This window comes from Pyrgilauda ruficollis, unplaced genomic scaffold (genome assembly GCF_017590135.1).
Source record: "Pyrgilauda ruficollis isolate IOZ18807 unplaced genomic scaffold, ASM1759013v1 scaffold72, whole genome shotgun sequence".
NCBI classification, from domain to species: Eukaryota; Metazoa; Chordata; class Aves; order Passeriformes; family Passeridae; genus Pyrgilauda; species Pyrgilauda ruficollis.
Window position 1 is genome coordinate 3091377 of NW_024529044.1, and position 18626 is coordinate 3110002.

The 18626-nt window shown below is 42.3% G+C and overlaps 2 protein-coding genes across 5 annotated transcripts in view; both read left to right on the plus strand.

Annotated features, from left to right (window-relative positions):
• PITPNC1 (phosphatidylinositol transfer protein cytoplasmic 1) overlaps nt 1–4681 on the plus strand; it is a 79838-nt gene extending 75157 nt beyond the window's left edge. For 3 of the 4 annotated variants that reach the window (XM_041485653.1, XM_041485652.1, XM_041485654.1), the window contains exon 9: nt 451–4681. In XM_041485653.1, the coding sequence (XP_041341587.1) occupies nt 451–710 (260 nt within the window). In that variant the 3' untranslated portion in view covers nt 711–4681. The remainder of the gene's footprint in view (nt 1–450) is intronic. The other variant, XM_041485655.1, reaches the window with a different exon arrangement.
• A 1141-nt stretch (nt 4682–5822) lies between these two features.
• On the plus strand, nt 5823–18376 carry NOL11 (nucleolar protein 11). The gene is made up of 18 exons (XM_041485641.1): nt 5823–6350; nt 7721–7834; nt 8544–8600; nt 9170–9315; nt 9577–9634; nt 10163–10301; nt 10708–10911; nt 11213–11289; nt 12044–12167; nt 12854–12957; nt 13209–13283; nt 14076–14260; nt 14504–14629; nt 14788–15003; nt 15487–15565; nt 16423–16515; nt 16825–16932; nt 17234–18376. Exons 1-18 carry the CDS (start codon nt 6213–6215, stop codon nt 17345–17347), a joined length of 2157 nt encoding a protein of 718 aa, XP_041341575.1. The 5' UTR covers nt 5823–6212; the 3' UTR covers nt 17348–18376.
• The last annotated feature ends 250 nt before the right edge of the window (nt 18377–18626 follow it).

Here is an 18626-nt window from a genome sequence, read left to right on the forward strand (position 1 = left end):
GATGAACAAACCATGACAAGCCTTTGCCCACTTGGCCTTATAATCTAAATGAAAAACTTAAAACCTCTTTCAGTTGTATTTTGTTTGAAGTTCTGAAAAATGCTACCTGCTGACTGTATCCAAATGTACTCTTTAGTTGCCTGTGGAATAGCTGGATTTTCCCAGCAATTCCAGAGGCGGCAATCTTTATTCGGCTCAGACCCAGGTAGAGGAACCATTAGTACGTGATTAATGTACTTAAAACTTTGTTTCCTTTACATTGTGTTCATTGTGCTCCAGTCAGCGCCCCACAATGCGGAGGCATTCATGCGGAGAATCTCTTAATGAGATGCATGATAAGCAGTCATTCCCTGCTTTAGGATTTGGATGGAAGTAGTTTAACTGAGTTAATGAAGTGATTATTTGAAATTATTCTAACATGCCTTTGTCTTTCATTCCTTCTCGTTGAAGACATGACAATGGATGAAGTCCGAGAGTTTGAACGAGCCACTCAGGAAGCTACCAACAAGAAGATTGGGATTTGCCCACCGGCAATATCTATCTCTAGCATTTCCACGCCTTCCTCAACCCGCAGTGCTCCATCTAGTGCTCCATCAACCCCTCTCTCCACAGATGCTCCTGATTTCCTAACAGTTCCCAAAGATCGGCCTCGGAAAAAGTCTGCTCCAGAAACTCTCACTCTTCCAGATCCATCAAAAAAAACCTTTTAAATTAACCCTGCATGTTTCCTCCTGATAAGCCATGTCTGCCACAGCAAGAGTGACATAACTCAATTGCTACCAAGGTCGTGGTGGTTTGTTGGTTGGTTTTTTTGTTTGTTTCAGATAATCTTTCCGGTGTGGAAAGATGACTCCTTTCCTCAGACTTGATCCTTAAAACCTTCTGAAAAGTGCATGCAAGAGAAAGTAGTTTATATATTCCTAAAGTAGTGTTTCAAGCCATATGGTGCATCTTACTGACACCAATGGAACAGTCTGAGGGGATGCTATAAACGAAAACCAATCTTTCAGTAGCAGTATTCTGCCTGCAAACCCTCATCTAGGTCACAGCATTTATAATTAGGAGTAGGTATTAAGTAAATCTGCCAAGGACTTCTGAGGCAAAGTAGTGCCAACTAGAATGCAGGGTTAACAGAAAAAAACCCCTTCCATTTTCTTCTTTTATAACAAATTTTAAAATCTTTCCCACTCTCAGGCTTCTCCTGTGTGTTCATAAACCTTTGACCTGTAACTTATTGTACTTGAACACCAACAGATCCACATTTTGCTTAATATGACTCAGGATTTGGGGCCTAAAACATGAAACACAAATATTTTCAAACCTAAAATATCACTGTATCAAAGCCCCAGTTGTAATTAATTATACTGACTTTGAGGCCATTGAACTATTTCTACCTTGCACAGAATTTGTAACAGGAACCACCTATTTCTTGTAGATAATGTATTTTACTAGCTCTCCCCTGTCCTTTTGTGAGCTGAGAGTGTTGGTGTTCATCAGTGGTGTTCTGTGACATTGGAAAAAGCTGAATTGTGCCAGTTGAGAAACAAAAGCAATGAATTCTGTCTTTTCCTCACTGGAAGAAGAGCAGTAGTCAGGCTGGGAGACCTTGAATGCAAAGGGAAGAAAACAGGAGACTCCTTTTTCTTCCTGCCTCGCATCTCTGCTAAACAGAACAATCTGACAGAGAGCTGGGTCCAGGCACTGCCTCCTTTGGGGAAGGGGGACAAAATCAGTCACTTCAAAAAGCAAACCAGTTGTGGGTGCTGTTGAGGAACCAGAAGTGGTCTTCCTGGTGTGTGTGTGTGTGTGAAATCACTCCTCAATCTCAGGAATTGCTGACAAGGATGTTTCCCAGAGGGAAGTGTAGATGGTGGGAGAAGGAGAAAAATAAATGGCAGGAGTGGTCTCTTCCCTCCTTCCTTCCTTCCTCTTCAAAGCATGAACTGGGTGAGACCCTTTCCTCGCTGCCCCCTCTGTGGGACACTTTGCTCTCCTCCACACAAGCTGCTGCTCGATGGCTGCTGCAGCTCCTTCTCTTGGTGACATCAGTGAGCCACTGTTCAATTCCCAGGGAATGACAGCTCCTACCTGAATCATGATCCCAGCGGGTGGTACTTTGTGCCACCACTGACAGTTCATGGATAGAGGAAAAAAGAAACTTCTCCAGAGCTGAGCTGTCCCTGAATATTGAACGTTCACTTTGGGGGTGCCCAAACCTGGGGCACAGTGGCTGAAATGCACTGAGCTCCTCGCTGGCTGCAGCTGCAGCACAAGTTTTGTGGAATGAGTGGTATTTAGGGGGAGGTTTTTGGAGCAGAAGTAATTCCACTGCCAACCTGCACTGAAACAAGTGTTCATTTGTCTGATAGTGAAAATCCTGCAGCCAGCAAAATCCAGGAGCTCTCTGCAGGCTTGCTGTGATCCGACTTCCTGCATTTTCCTATGTCCTGTCCATGCTTGGCTTTGCTTTTCTTCACAGAGCTGGTAATTCTGACTCACTGGTGACCTGATGGGTGATGCTGTTTTGTTTAAAAAGAATCTGCTGTAATACTGAAAACAAAACTTTCCTACATTGGCTTATGATTTCAGCTTAACAAGGCTGCACATTATGGAATCGTAGGATCATGTGTAATTTTTTGTTGTTACTATTGATTTAGTATCAACACTGGAACATTGGCAGCAAAGGGAAACCTTTAAAAACATAAAACATTTTTTGGTTCTTTTCTCATTGCCTGACTTTGGCCCATACAGAAATAGTTCAGGTCTGCTCCACCTGAAAGTCTGTTTCAATGGATTTTTAATCTGTCCAATACAAACTTGCTCAGCTCTGCTCGGTGTCCTGGTGCTCACACGTGACTGTTTCTATTCACATTTTGGAATCTGGCTTTGACACAGATTATTAGACCACAGCAGTTCCATCTTCACTCGTATTTAACTGATGGATTTCCAATACATTGATCATCATATTAAGTAGGTTTGGGGACAAGTAATTTGTGAAAATCATTAAACAGGACAGATTTGAACATCTGCCTGGTGGAGATGTAACAGAGAGACAGATCCTGGAGTGTCAGTGACAGGGCTCTCCCTGCTGTGCCCAACTTTAGTGTCCCCAGACTGGCAGGGTCAGGAGCAGCCACTCTGCCTGTGCTGCTGCCCAATCAAGGCCAATTAAAAGATCTGTAATGTGTCCCTGCTTTGGATAAGAATACCCCAGGTTTTCACTGATTGTGGAAGTGCCTAGTGCTGAGTTCTGCCTTGCTTTCCCCAGCAGTCATCACCCATCTGCTCAATGACAGGATCTTTAAATGCCTTTTTCTGTTTGGTTGGCTGCTATTTAGGGTAAGATAGCTTTTTCTAGAATATTCCCAGCAGGCACACATGAAATCAAATTAAATGAAATGAGAAGGAAGGTCTGAGTATATCAGTGTAACACCTTGAGGAGAAGGGGTTGTTTTCAGTGCTGATTTTTCCCTTTCTCTTGTGTTTTCAGACACGTTTATTAGGATTAAAATAGAGAGTTTTGCAGGTGTTCCTCACTTTGTTTGCAAAAATAAACGCTCTGATTATTTAGTGGGTGCAGCCTCAGAGCTTGGTGAACACAGCCTGTGTTCCTCTTCTCTGCCACAGTGACAAGAACCCCGTGATGCAGCTCTGCTAGGACTTGGCAAGGAATTTTTTATCAAGGAGAATACAGTTCAGAGCAAAAACTGTGATGAGTTTGTTCAGGTTTCTATGAAAACCTCCAGGCTCTGCTTGTACTTTTGTGTTTTTTGGACGGAACAATCATTACAAAACAACTGGCAATTCAGTGCAGCTTCAGAAGGGTCAATCTCCTAAAAAATCAAAAAGGGAGGGACCTACAAAAGTTGTTCCTGAAACATGTACTTAATGGGATTTCTTATGAATGTAATGGTTAATTTTGTAAAGGACTGGATAAATACTATGGAAAGAAACTATTTGACCTTGTTCTTTGGCTTTTTTGATTATTCTGGAAGGTGATTTTGTGACATCTAGTAGCCAAATTGCATTAATTGCTGCTGTAGAGACTTTGAAACTGAAATATTTGTTCCTTGAATTTCAGTTTGTAACAAGACCGCTATACTTTGCTAAAACTGCTTTGAAGCTTGCTGCACTATAACTTCAAAACAATGTGTTATCCTTTGAAATAAGCCAAATGTATATGCTTTTTATGAATTAGTGAGTGCAGTAAGAGAGAACTCAAAATCTTGTCCATAGGAGATTTTCTGTTGCCATTGTTTGGACTTGGTTTTCTATGTGTAAGTTAAAATTGCTAAATAAGTCTAACAATGTTTTGCTTTAAATGAACAGCATGGTCATTGAATTATGATCTCCTGTAGTTTTGTGGTGTCACTAAAGCAGGTTTTACTGGTTTATTTCATTTCTGTGATAATTCCACGTGATTCTGTTATGTCCAGTAATTAATTTCTTTTTATTTAGAGCACTGATGGCAACATCAGGCAATGCATCACCACTGTCAAAGAAGGACCAAGTCTTGATTTGCTCTGCACGTTCAATAGTGCAAGGCTCAGCAGGAGAATTTGACTGTCATTTTTCTCATATCACTTAGTTTCTGTTTTTTTCCAAGTTATTTATTATTTTTAATATTGTATTTTTCGTTGCATTTTGTTGTAAATAAACTACCAACAACTATTCTTTACAACCGTGGCTGTTTTCTCTTACTGGGTCTCCTGTAAGCAGAAACCTCCTCATTAACAAGTAACATCGACATTTCTACCCCAGCTCTGCAAGTCACTTCCTCAAAATTAAATAGCACAAAGAATTAACTTTGTGAGGAAAATTTAAAGCACTTATAGCCTCTCCTGGGTCCTGTTGTGCCCCAGCTCCGTAAAGGTTTTACCGGGGCAGGTGCCCCGTCGGTCTGGCATTAGCACATTCACTTGTAAATGGCCATTTGGTTGACAAGGAAGTTTTTCACTGGGGAATCTAATTCTTTATGCAGGGTTTGGCAGCTCAGTGTTGTACCAAGCAACTGGAAAATACTGGAAAAGAGACCACTCGAATCCTCTCAGGCTTGTCTCCAAGTCGGTTCATTTCGGTCAACAGAAGTTTCCCTTGCACAACGGTTCTTTATAAGCTTTTACACAGAGACTTCCTCCATAGAAACGAAGCTTTCCCTGCTCCAGAGGAACGGCAGCGCTCATTCGGGAGGGAAAAGCTTCCGGGCAGCGTGGGACAGGGCAGGGGGAACAAAGAGGGGACTGGAAGTGTTTTACATTGTTAATTGCACGGCTCAGAGGGGACAGAGCCCGCGCGGCCCCGGGGACATCTCCCCGCGGAGCCGGGTGTGTGTGAGCAGGCGGGGCAGCGCCCACGCCCAGAGTGACCCCAGCGACCGCGCTGGCCTTTCACAGCTTGGGCTCCTATTCCCGGGCAGGGCCGCGCTGAGATCTGCGCACACTGAGCATCCTACACAGGAAAATACAAAGCGGTGAAAACCCGAATGGGACCTGCGGCTGCGCTGTCAGCGGGGCCGGGCTGTGCTGCCCCGGGAACAATCCCCCCGTGCCTCAAAGGGGCAATCCCCCCTCTCCCCCCACCCCGTGCCGCTGCCCCGGGGACACTCCCCCCGTGCCGCACGGGGCACGGGCACGGGCACGGGCTGGCCCAGGGCAGCCCAAGCCCGGCGGGGCCTTTACCGCACATTGGCGCGGGCACATTGGCGCGCACGTGACGGTCTCATTAGCATACACGTGACCCTCATTACCACCGACATGACCCCTTTCATCTGCACGTGACTCATTCCTTAGGTAAACCTGAGCCCTCATTGGCACACGGCCGGCCCTGCCGGGGGGACGCCGCGGCAGCGATGGGCTCGGAAGGCCCCGGGGACCCCCGAGTGAGGGCAGTGCCCGCGGGCCCCTGAGCGCCCCGCTGGGGGGCGCTGTCCCGCGGACATCTGCTGTCGCTCTCCTCAGCGCTCAGCGCTCAGAGCACCTGGCACCTTCGGAGCGCAGCGGGCTCGCTCGCACGCCCGCAGCCGCCGCCCGCCGCGGAGCCGCCCTGCGCGCTCGGGGAAGGCGAGGCCCGGCCGGGCAGCGCCGCACGGCAGCAGCGCGCGCTCCCTGTCGCGACAGCGCAGGGCCTGTCGCGACCCTGTCCGGCCCCGCCCCGGGTCACGCGGGGGCGCTCGCGCGCCGCGCCAACTCTCGCGAGAGCCGGGCCTGGTCAAGATGGCGGCGCTGTGCGAGAGCTTCACGCTGCGCGGGCCGGGCCCCGGCGGCGGCGGCCCCGGGCTGTGCCTGGAGCCGGGCCCGGACCGCGACCTCGTGCTGCTCACCGAGAGCGGCCGCGCCGCCACGCTCTTCAAGGTACCGCGCGCGCGTGCTCGGGGGGCGGCAGCGCCGCCCCGGGCAGCCCCGGCGTGGGGGTGTGCCGGGCAGGGCCGGGGCCGCGCTGCTTCCCGCATTCCCTCTCTCCCGGCCTGTCCGGGCCCGGCCCCGCTGTCCTCTGCCGCCAGCCCGGGCGGGGAGCGGCGCCGGCCCGGCCGTGCTCTGCCCCCTGCGCTCCCCGCTGCTCCGCTCCCTCTGCTCGGGAACGCGGGGCGGCTCGGGTGCTTGTGCGTGTATTTCTCTTTTTGATAGCTGATATTCTCCCGTCCCCGTCCCAAAAAATACTTTCCCTAAGCCACAGCAACGTGTTCCCTCAGTGCCAGGTTCTGGGCTCTGAGCTCAGTGTCAGCTGCCGTCCTGCTGGCAGCAGGAAGACTTTAGTTTGCAGCACCTGAAAATGAAAATGTGCTCTGGTGTCTGTTATTCAGTAGACCATAATAAGAAACTTTAAGGCAAGTATTTGAGTTTCTGTGTTTAGTTGACTATCACATCCCCGCGGTTGGGGATTGTCGTGGCAGGACAAGCAGGAATGGGTTTAAACTGACAGAAAGTAGGTTTAGATTAGATATTGGGAAAAATTTGTTCCCTGTGAGGGTGGTGAGGCACAGGGCACCCAGAGCAGCAGTGGCTGCCCCTGGATCCTTGGCAGTGTCCAAGCCAGGTTGGACAGGGCTTGGAGCACCCTGGGACAGTGGAAGGTGTCCCTGCCATGGCACACAGTGGGACTTGGTGGTCTGTAGTCCCTTCCAACCTAAACCATGCCAGGATCTAAGTGGGTTGATAATACAACCTCCTTTGGGTTGTTCATTCCCTCTGCCAAGACCGTATGTGACAACACAACTGTTGTAGACACACCCGGTGTGCTCTGGAGGGAGGAGAGGGGCTCCAGTGCCCTCGGCTGTGGATCACACAGAACAGGAGCTCAGACTGCTCTTGGCTCAACAACTCACCTGGAAATAGGAAGAGAAAAAGCACAAGTCTGTGTGTGATTTTGTTAGTCAGTAAAAACAAATCACACTAGTGATAAAACGAATATTTGCCCTTTGAAAAAGCCATGCCTTGTACCTGTGCTTCATGACATAACCCCTTCAGACTGTTCTAGATCAAAGTTATTTCTTACATGAAAAGAAATCTAATTAATGTAGAGTTCTTTCCTGTTACTCTGAGATTGTTGGCATTAGAGGTGTAAACAGGAATGCTCAAGAGGAATTTTGTAAAGCAGTTTCCATATTTTAACATTCTCATTCACGTCAGATGTGGCTGCCTCGCATTTCCTTTCTGTCATGAGAGAAGTGCCCAAAGTGGTCTTTCATGTGTTACATGTTGCATTGTCTTTGTTCTGACTGTAGATTTCGGATCAGAAGCCCCTGGGCTGTTGGTCGGTTAAACATGGGCAGATTCTCACCTGTCCTGTCGTGTGCAACTTTGAAACCCATGAGTACATTGCAGTTCATGACGACAAGGTGAGAGCCTTCATCCTTCTAGAGAGGGACAAAGGAGTGGGTGGGTCCTCCTGAGGGAATGGAGGTAGGAAACAATCAGCAGTGTGACATTTCTGGTTGCAGGTGTGGGGTGCCCTCAGCACACTGGTGACCTGAGCAGGCTCTGTGCTGAGCACCATGCTCTGGTGGCCCTTAGACACCGGAGATGCTCAGTGCCTGCTGCGGGCACTCCCGAAGGATGAGTTACTTCTGTTGCAGCCTGGGTGGCATTTACAGCTGCATTATCACTGTACTGGAATGGTTACAATAGTTCACGCCCCCATCCTTGTTTTCCTGCTCTTGTTTCACAGTTTAAAGTTTCTCTTGTGTTTATGTAGCATTTGCTTAGATCATGCTGAGCCTTTGGCTTTTCACTGCTGTTGGTGAAATATCACTCCTGGCCTTGCACTGCTTGTGAAAATCAGGCCATCTGTATCTCACCTGTCTCCATCACTCTGATCTACTTTAATTCAGAGTTCTGCTGTGTCTTTTTCTTTATTCTCTCCTGTCATTTCTTTCCAGCTCAGGATTTCTGAGCTTGGTTTCCATTCCTGCTGTTTCTGCTCCCCCCTGGGGCAGTTCCCACTCAGGTTACTATGAATGCTCCTTGTGTCCTCTTGCAGTTGCTGGTATTTTGAGTGCTGAGAAGTCTGTGTGTTACTGTTTTACCTAAATGATGCTTCTCTTAAAGGTTTTAAGAATATGGAAGAATGAAGACATGAACTTGGACAAAGCTTTTAAAGCAACAGTAAGTCTCCTTCAGCTGTTCTCTTTTATGTGTTTTGGATCTTTGTGGAGGGAAAAGCTGCTGCAATTTTCATAGTCTTGGCCATATTGCATTTTAGCTTACCTTGTGCTTCATGATGTTGTGGAGTATTGCAAGTATTCTGACTTTATAATCAGAATATTTCTCTTGAAGTGATTTTTATGCCAAGGCCAGCATTTCTGAGGACTTTCTAAAGATGATGAATTGTGTTCAGTTACAGATCTTTATGTTCTGCTGGTTGATGTGTTAAACATCACTTTGTGTGTTGCTGTGGCGCAGCTGTATGACCTCCTGACCCTGTTATGTATTTTCTGATGTGATTCAGGGATGTGATGCTCATCAGAACACTTTCCTGGCTTTTTTTTGGGTCGTGATTTGCATTATTTGTGGCATTTCAGCAAATCAGCAACGTTCAGATCTACGTTTCTAAGCATCTTAAAGATTTGTAATTTTTCTGTTAAAAGTTTATTGGCAAAAGTGAGAATGATGAATAAAGCACTCAGTTTTCAGGGTAGTGTAGCAGAGAACAGAGTTTGTTTTTGTTCTTGCAGCTCTCAGCAGACGTGTACAGGATCCACTCCCTTCCCCAGGGCGGGCCGCTGGTGCTGTTCAGGGGAGGGGCGGTTCGGACACTGGATGTGCTCTTGGAAGCCCCTCAGCAGGAGATTGAGAACCTCATCTCAGCTGAGGTCATCAGGTGAGTGGTGCCACTTTGTGGGGATTCTTGCTCGGGGGAAATGACTGTGATGATCAAAGTTGTTCCCTCTTTTGAGGAGATGGGGGAAAATCAAAGACCGAGATCATGGAGTTGGGTGTTTTCTCCCGACACTTTGTTTTTAAAATCTTAGAGTTATTTATAGAGATTTCCTAAAAATCAGAAGGTGCCTAATGTATAGTGATATGGCTTTATGTGTAAACCTAGAATTTGGAGGATGTTCATCCAGCTTTCTGATTTTAGGTGGAGTGGAGCTTTTATGGAAGGCCAACAACCTGTCATAATTTTCACCACTGAGAAAGTGAGTTAAATACTTTTTGTTTTAAAAATTCTCATAGCAGGAGACCTGAGTGCTTTTTTTCAAAATCCATCACTGCTTTCATTTGATTTTAAGAGCTTTTAGTGGAATCATTATCCTGATTTAATCAGCACAGCAGTTAAATGGAAGTTGTTTTGCATTCAGAGCTGAGAAGCTGGGCTCCTAGAACTGCAGAGAACAATTAATAAGATGAAGTACAGCAGACATTGTGTGACTCTTCATCACTCATTGTGAAGATCTGTTGAATGGGATGTATGTTTCTAAAAAAGGAATTATACATGAATCTGTCTTTGTGCAAATGCTTCTTCCTGTAAATCCATTTGTTGCATCAAATAAGAATTTTGTTTACTTGTTAGTCTGCAGACTACTCCAAATGATTCTGTATGTCCTATAGAAAACACAATTTCCTAATTTTCACAACATCCAAAGTTAAGCAGTACTGATACCTGAATTTGTTATATCTTCTTTGTGTAAATTAAGGGAAAATTTTCTTTTTTTTTTTTATTTTAGGATAAGGATATTTTTGTCTATGTACAGAAACCTAAGCTGAGTGTTCTACACAAATACAAGCTTGAACGACAGAAACTAGCCATGCCACTGCGTTTCACAGCACATATAACAAACCAGACTGTCACGCTTCTGTGTTTGTGTAAGTTAGATTTGGTAATGGGTTGTGATAATGAAGCAAAGAACTGTATGAGAGGGCATAAAATGTTCATTTTTATTAAATGCTGTTTAATATTTTTAGTTTTTTAAACTTTCTAAAACAGCTGCAAGTAGTAAAGAAAGATTCCTGGTACTTTAATGGTTGCAAAGGCCAACTGTTCCTACCTGTGATCACTTGTACCCTGCAGATCTCACTGCACCTTTATTACTGTACTTTTATTTTGCTGCTTTGGATTTTAAGTCCCTTAAATATCCTGCATTAATTCTTCTTTTGGCATTAACTGGATATTGTGAGGTTTTTTTTTAATGTCCTTTTGCCATATGATATCAAACAGGTTTTTTCCACCAAAAAAAACCTGGAAATGAGTGGTTATTTTTTCTTTTGACAGATTCCAATGGCTGTATATACCAGGTTCTGATACCTCTACAACGAGATACTGAAGAAGAAAAGAAAGAAGAAATTTTGTCCAAGTCACTACTACTAAAACTTTCAGTATCTGGAGCTGTTCTGAAAGTAGCATCTTTAGTTGTCCTGGACAAAGACCACATTGCAGTGTTGGGCAGTCTGCCTGTACCTGGGCAAAAACCCAACGGTAACTTGAAAAATCATATTAAGATATTGTAAGGTCTAAAGTTTCCTTGGGCAAAGCACTGGGTGGGAAAGTTGTGCTGTCCTTCTTGTCCCAGCCTCTGGTTTAAAGCTCTTCCCTGGAAAACCAACTTTTCTTTGAACTGAGATTTAACCTAAGTGATGTAATTGCTAATGCTAAATACTGGCTGGGCTGTTTTGAAACAGTTATTTCTGTTTCCTCCAGCGTTTGTAACTGAAAGTAGCAAAGGCAAGCATAGTGCTTATGTTGGTTTTTGTTCTTATCTATCTGTTACTTCCCTCAGAGCTTCTGACAATATGGAATACAAAATTTCAGACGTTGCAAACCTCAAAGGAGCTGCCCATGGGGACCAGCGGCCAGGTAAAGCTCAGCCATGGCTTTGGGGTCCTTGAGCTTTGTGCATTTGACAGCAGGGAAGGGACTGTTGGGCTGCAGAGCTCTGCTGCTGCTGGAGGAGCAGTAATTGCAACTTCTGCAGCAAAATTAATACTGACCAGTTGAGGAACACTTTCTTTCAGAATATTCATTGGGAGAGTGGTGGCCTGTAGGAATTTCTGTGATCGTTTAGTACTTGGTCACTTCTCATGATCATTATTATTTGGTGTGAATAAAATCACTGAACACAAAACCCAGCAGTGTCTGTTCTGTTCAGGCAATTTGCAGTTGAAGAACTAGATGATTCTGTGAACACCTGAGCAGCACTTCAAGCTATTCAAGAGTCAAATAAGTGAAATGACACCTAAGGAGTAAATGCACTAGTGAACCAGAACAGCTGACTGCTTTTGTCTTAAAATTGCACAAGAGGAAACTTAAAATGTGACATTTTCAGAGGACTTAATGCCTTGGAGCAACCACTATATTTTAGGATATACCTGGAAAAATACCCAACACTTGTAATTTCTGCTGCTAACAAATGTTAAATCTACTGAAAATCATTCAAAATAATCTGATCACTGACTTTCAGTTGAAGTTTACAGTAAGGAGTTACTGCACACTTCATTTAAAATAATCTGATCACTGACTTCAGTTGAAGTTTACAATAAGGAGTTACACATGAGTGCAGGAACTCACTTTTCTGCTTATCTCATTTATGATACATTTTAATATTTTGCAGTTGTGGTGTTATGAGGAAAAATTTTTTCTAATTCATGGGAAAGTGCTGACTGTAATTATGTACAAGTGTGAAACATCATCCTTGGCAGCTGCTGTGGGAAAGCTCAAGGACAGTCAAACCCTTGGTAAGATTTTTTTTTTTACAATTACAATGAAAAGATCTTATAAAAGGAAGATGTCTGAAATTGTATAAAAATTATTTTAATACAGTCCTATAAAATTAATTAATTGAATCTAAACAGCTTGAAGCAACTTCACACTGTACTGTGTTTCTGGCTGCTAAATTTACTGGTGCTGGGAACACCAAAGCACATAAATGTCTGAATTTATTGTGGCTTCACTTCACTTCACTTCACCTGGGTTGTCATTCAGATAATGGAATTACTGAGAACACTGGAATACTGGTGATGAATACTGAGAACAAAGTGAAGTGCTGTTTCCTAAAAAGCATTTTTGAAGAGTTTGTGGTTGGGTAGGGCAATGTCAAACCTTAGTTTGTGAACTTCAGTTTAAAATTGTAGTGTCATAGTGGTTTTAAACACTGCAGTGGTAAAACTTTGCAAGTAATGCTCAGGATAAATTGTGTAATAACTTACTTTTCTTGCTCCCAGAGGCAAAATGGAGAAACAGTATAAAAAAGGTCATAAAATTACCCGCTGCTGAAATAAAACTGGCAAATAAAATTGGCATAAAATCACTTGCATTATAGTTTAGAAAGTATCTATTAGCATAAGAAGTTGATGCAATGTTCATACTTCAATAAATGTGCTGTAAGTGTTATCTTAATGTAGTTTCATTTGTGTGTTCCCAGATGTGTCCTCGTTTGTGGACTGGAATACCCTGGAAGATGAAGAGCTGGTGGTTTCCCTTCAGTCCCAGGAGTCTGTAGCTCTGAAAGCAGAGTCCACAATAAATGTGAGTTAGCATTAGGGTTGTTTGAGGTTGTTGTTTGTCTTGTCTCTTCCCCATGCTGCTACTCTTAGGTGTTGCAGCAGAAAGAAATTTCACTTTATCTGTTATTGATTGTTTCTAACACTGTTTCTGGAATTAGAGTTAGTAATTATAGTCTGGGCAGCAACTTGACACATGAAGTGTCCTTTTATCTTGCTTGAAATCCTTAAATATTTTGGACCTGAATAATAACTCTGTGCTTTTTTTCACCACAGTTGAGATCAAGAACGAGCACTGTTGCTGGACAGTCAGGGACCTTATCAGTTGAGCAGCTCTTGCTAAAACTCAAAGTAAGTAACCCAAATGTCCTCAAGTAGTGTTTAGACACTCTCAGAATATTCTAGTTGTCTCTTAAGCTGTTACCTCTTTGCATGTCCTCTTGCACACATCAGGTTGACCAAGCTGCCTTGAACAGGTGAGATGAAGGATATTGTTATTGTCATTCTTGTGCAAGAACAGCATTTGGGCATGGTGAAATTAAGTTTTGTCGCAGGAGTGTGTTTTGTGAACTGTACATGGCTTAAAACAGCTGAGTTCTGGAAACTTGCACAAATTTGTTCATTTTTAATGACAGTCTCTTACAGTAAATAAGGGAGGATATTTCATCTGAACTTTGCTTGTTTAGGTTCTTATTTATGGCCTTAATTTTGTTGAAGGCATTTTGGCCATAGGAAGTTGGAATTGTCAGGAATTCCACTGAATTCCTGGAATTCCAGTAAATTCAGCAATAAGCTCTTTAGTTCCTTTCTAGAACTTGCTGCAGGTGCTGTGATAGGTCACACAGGAAGGGAAACTTATCTACAGTTCACCTGTGGCTGGACACCTTGGTATTGTCACTGATGTAACAGGTGATTAATCCATGAGCAGTTGCTGCTTGCCTGAATTCAGCGTGAGGAATTTCCTCATTTGGCTCTTTCCATGCTTGAGAAAATCTATCCTATCAAAACACACAGTGGTGAGGGATTTCTGTAAATTTTTGTAACTTGAATTCCAAAACAGGTCTGGTTCTACTCGGTCATGCCAGGGTAGTTCTCAAACACGTGCCTTGTACTTCTGAGTTGCACATTATTTGTCTTTTCCAGGGTGCTTCTAATTTTGTGGTGGAAATTGAATTGAAAAAACTATTGGCAAGAGCACCGACCCTCGATCTGCAAGCCGCTATTGGCTGTGTGGTCACTGCCCTTACAGACAGATGTAAAGGAAATCCAAAGTACTACCCTCAAAGTTTGCTGCAGGAGATCGTTGAAACCCGGGACTTCTCCTACAGGTAGTGACTCTGCATTTTTTAAAGTGTAAGGAGTAGTCTTTAAAATTAAAAAAAAGTAGAAATAAAGTTCTTTATAAGCTGCTCTTGAATTATCAGAATTTAGCACCAAAGGTGTATATTTTCTGATGAAGTTGGTGTTTTGCATAAAAATCCATCCTGGGAGGAAGATTAGTACCACTACCTTAGTCACCAGTGTAGTTCTCAGTGTGGACTGTGCATCCTATTAATTTCATATTCTTATAGTTTATGTCCGGATTTAATGGCTGTTGCTTTGGAGAAGAAAGACATGCATCTCTTACAAATCTGCCTAGAACGGTTTCCAGATATTCCTGAAGAAATTACTTATGCTTGCCTGACAGCATTTTTAAGGTAACTCGAAATCAGTCTCTCCTTTTTGTCTTCACCAAATTTTAGTCTGTTTTTGTTTTCGTAATCAGCTTCAAAGAGTTCATTATATGCGTTGATGGCATTGCTGATTTTAAAGCTAATAATTAAAAGTATTAAATGTCTGAAATTTTCTTCTACAGCATGAGTGAAGACCATCTTAAAAATATAGATCTAAATCTAGATTCTGCCATCTGTTACGTCGATGTTGAATCGAACGATATGGAAGTTAAGACTGAAATTCTAGAAAATGGTTTCAGTGAAGAGATGGACCAGGACATGTGTGATACCAAAATCCCAAAGGAAAGCCAGAGCGATGGTGAATCCTGCCCTGTTGGGCTTCAGAAGGCAGCATTGCTGTATCCTCTGCGTGGTGAAGGGAAGCCAGAGCGTTGCACGTGCTGTGGATGTTTATATTTGGTATTGCCAAAAGGCACATCCTCTGTTGTTGCTAAAAGTTTGAGTTCTCACAAGAGCTGTTCCTACTCAGTAGAAAAGCTGTTTAAAATATAAGTAGAAACATTTAGTTTTTAGAATGTACCAATTTAAACTTAGTTTTATTACACTTCTGCAATAATTTTTCTCTACTTAAGAGAAAAGGTATCAGTGCTTTGGATATTTGCCCGTTAAAACACACCAGGCAGTTACACCCTTGCAGTGGACAGAACTGTTCAAGTTAAATCTTTCATAATAGTTCAGTTGCTGTAGATATTTCATGGTAGAAATAAGATTCAAATAGAACTTCTCACAAAAACCTGGAGAAATATTTTCTTTAGAATTCACTCTGGTTTGTAGAACTGGTATTTTTCCTGCAATGTTATTCCCTTAATAGCACTGCACAGAAATGCTGTTCTCCATTCAGCTTACACTGAAACATTTCTTTTGCCTCACCTGAAAAACCTTCCAGCTCAACAAGCTATTGTAAGTATTTTAACATTAAAAAGTGTTAAAACACTTAGTATTTCATAGTGAAGGAGAGGGATGAGATTTTTTTTCTATTGTATATGAGAAATTCACCATTCTTTCAGGAGTCTGAATAACAAACTAATGCATGAAAATGAAATTAGGATGCCTCATAAGATTTAATATTAAGGAATGTCACATTTTTCCATATGCTTACATAATTTTCTTGATATTTCTAGTCATTGCTTATTTTAGAAGATGTAAGTAAGAAACTCTCTTTACAACCCAGCATACCTGGAAAGAGTTCATATTCTGTTAGCAAGTAATAATACCTTCCCTTGATTTAGATGTTTTTTAAGAAATGACTGACTAAATTACTGTGTCTTTTTCCTATCAGAAACAGAAGTTTAGAAAATATGAGAAACAAACTCAGTATAATCCCAAATGTAATACAAATCTAGATCACCTCAGTTTAGGAAAAAACCCACCACACTCCCCTGTTTCTCAAAATCTGAAATATAACTTCAAGAACTATGTGTGTACCTGAGCATATGTGTGATTTTCCAGTGATTTTAGAAAAACCCCACACATCAAAACAAAGCTGATCTCAGCTCTGACACATCTCCTGGAACAGTGATTACCCCTGAATGTATTTACCCTGAATATTGCTGAGAATTTTCAAACGTCCAGCTATGGGTGGTGTAAGAGAACCATAAAACTTGTTTTTAATGTTTAGTATACAGGCATCTATGTTGCATTCAAAAACAAAAAATAAATTTTAAAAAACCCTTATGACTATTACTGTGTGCAGGACAAAATCCCTTGGTCTATTAAATGTTTGTCCTTTACAAATGTTCTGACTTTTCTACTTTCAGCTATTTCTCAGGTATTTATATTACCTGTATGTGAAATGCAGTGAAAAAGTTAACACCACTCTTCCAGGAGTACGCTCTCCCACAATAAATCAGGTGAGCAGCTCATTCTGTGAGCTGTGCTTCCTTCTCTTTCTGGGGTGTGTAGCTGTGAGGAGTTGGGAATATCTAAAATCAGCTGACATCTGCATTCATTCTACAAGGACCTGTCCGTCAATGTAACCTGTATGCAGTCAAATGTAACACTTCAACAATCAAAATACAAATATACCTTAAAATATGCCTGAACATATGAACCCATGCATTTTGCAATAGAAGTTAATGTCCAGAGTTCAGCTTTTAAAGCCAAATGTGTGTTATTTCCAGACTGGGAAGTGTAAGTGGACTTTTCTTGTTTGTCTTCAGATCATGGATTGGATGTGCCTGTTGCTTGATGCTCAGTTCACTGTCATGGTGATGCTTCCAGAGGCAAAGGACTTGCTTTCAAACCTGCATAAGTTTGTGAGAGCCCAAGTAAGTTGCATCTTCTGGGATAATTATTTGATTTTCAGTTGGATTCAGAATATGGATGTTGAGAACAGGGGGAAACAGACAACAAATTATATAATGAATCAAATCATGTCTGTCCTCCTCTGTATGCTCCTTCCTGAGCATGAATTGCAGTTGCCTCTGTCTCATTTGGATTTCAAAAGCTGCTTTATTTGGTTTAAATATCTTAAGCTGTGCAGAACCACAGATAGTTGCACAGTATGATGATGTATGAAAATAATTAAAATGTGTTTTACTATAAATGTCTCTGTTTTCTTCTTTTCAGGTACGGTTCTACTCAGAACTCAACAAGATTGAAGGAAGTTTGCGGGAATTGCAAAGACTGAACCACCTGAGAGAATCTCAGACCTATTCTATTGAAGTGCTGGAAATCATTTGAATTTGAAGCTCATTAACACATTTATTTTGTATTGATTCCTTTTATGACAAGGATGTATTAGCACTCCATATTGGGGCTGTCAAAAGTTGTTTTCTACATAGGAGGAGCCTGGTTACTCTGTAGCTACATGGGAGTTGTAAGTTTGAACCTTGTGTATTAAAACCTCTCTTTTTGACTGGATGAGAAGATGGATGTTTGCTTATATTTTCGTGTAGAATTTTGATATGTGATCATGAGAACTTCTAGAATACCACACGATTCTTGGCTAAACACAAGATGGTTGTGGCAGAAGTGCTGGGGGCATAACTTGCTGTCTTGGGCTGTGTAACTTGGAAGGAGCTGCACACACAGTTAAAAGGCTCGAGTCACTCTGGAAGGTGACATGTTTAGTTGTATTTGTACACTGTCAGTACCAAATGTATGTAGAAGTCTGAAAAAAATCCCTGCAGTAGCAGATGAAGATTTATAGAGGGGGATTTCTTGGCACTGGTAGTTGGTTTCAGTATTTTGGACAAAAACACTTATCTTGAATTTAAAATAAGAACATTCTTAACTACATCAGTATGTTTTCTGTAAGTACTTTTTCAACTACTGAACGCCTCAACTTAGTTAATGTCACCTATGCTGCTTGAATTCTAGCATTTCAAAGTGTATCTTAGATTGATTTTGATTGTCTTTGAAATACAAAGTGGTGAACTAAAGTTTTACGTAGACAACATTTGTAGAAGATTTTACAGGTATCTGTTGACTTATTCTTCTGATGAGGCATTCACTTAAAGCTGACTTGTTACAGGATACTTGTGGTACTTCATCTGCAGTAGGGAAAAATGGGAGAGAAGCATAATGCTGAATTTCCTGGAGTCAAGTGTAAAGTGGATTGTTGGGGACAAGATAATCAGTACATTTTCAGAACAGCAAATATGATGTCATTTTGACTAATTATGTGATGGAATATTGGTAGAATTCAGCATATCAGTATACTGATATACTTTGGTTTTCATCATCTAAATAAAATGACAGTTGGAACTATATTGAATTACCTCATGACAAAAGTCATGCAAGCCCTTCCTTCCTACACCTGACTTCCAGTCTACTGCTGAGCTCTAGTGTAACGTTACTCAGCAACACTGTTGGCTTAGAAAAATGTACGTGGAACTGATTTGAGAGCTGAACACCTGAATACAATTCCTAACACAAGTTATGGAATAGTTTGGAGTGAAGGACTGGACAAAAGCATCTCAATAATTTAAGCAAGAGCATATGCTCACTTGTGCTGAAT

Excerpts from the sequence above, each read along its gene's own strand:
- NOL11 (XM_041485641.1), top strand. The coding sequence starts at position 6,213 with ATGGCGGCGCTGTGCGAGAGCTTCACGCTGCGCGGGCCGGGCCCCGGC. Across the intron at positions 12,168-12,853 it reads CAAGGACAGTCAAACCCTTG|ATGTGTCCTCGTTTGTGGAC; the intron begins GTAAGATTTTTT and ends GTGTGTTCCCAG. Across the intron at positions 13,284-14,075 it reads AGCTCTTGCTAAAACTCAAA|GGTGCTTCTAATTTTGTGGT; the intron begins GTAAGTAACCCA and ends TGTCTTTTCCAG.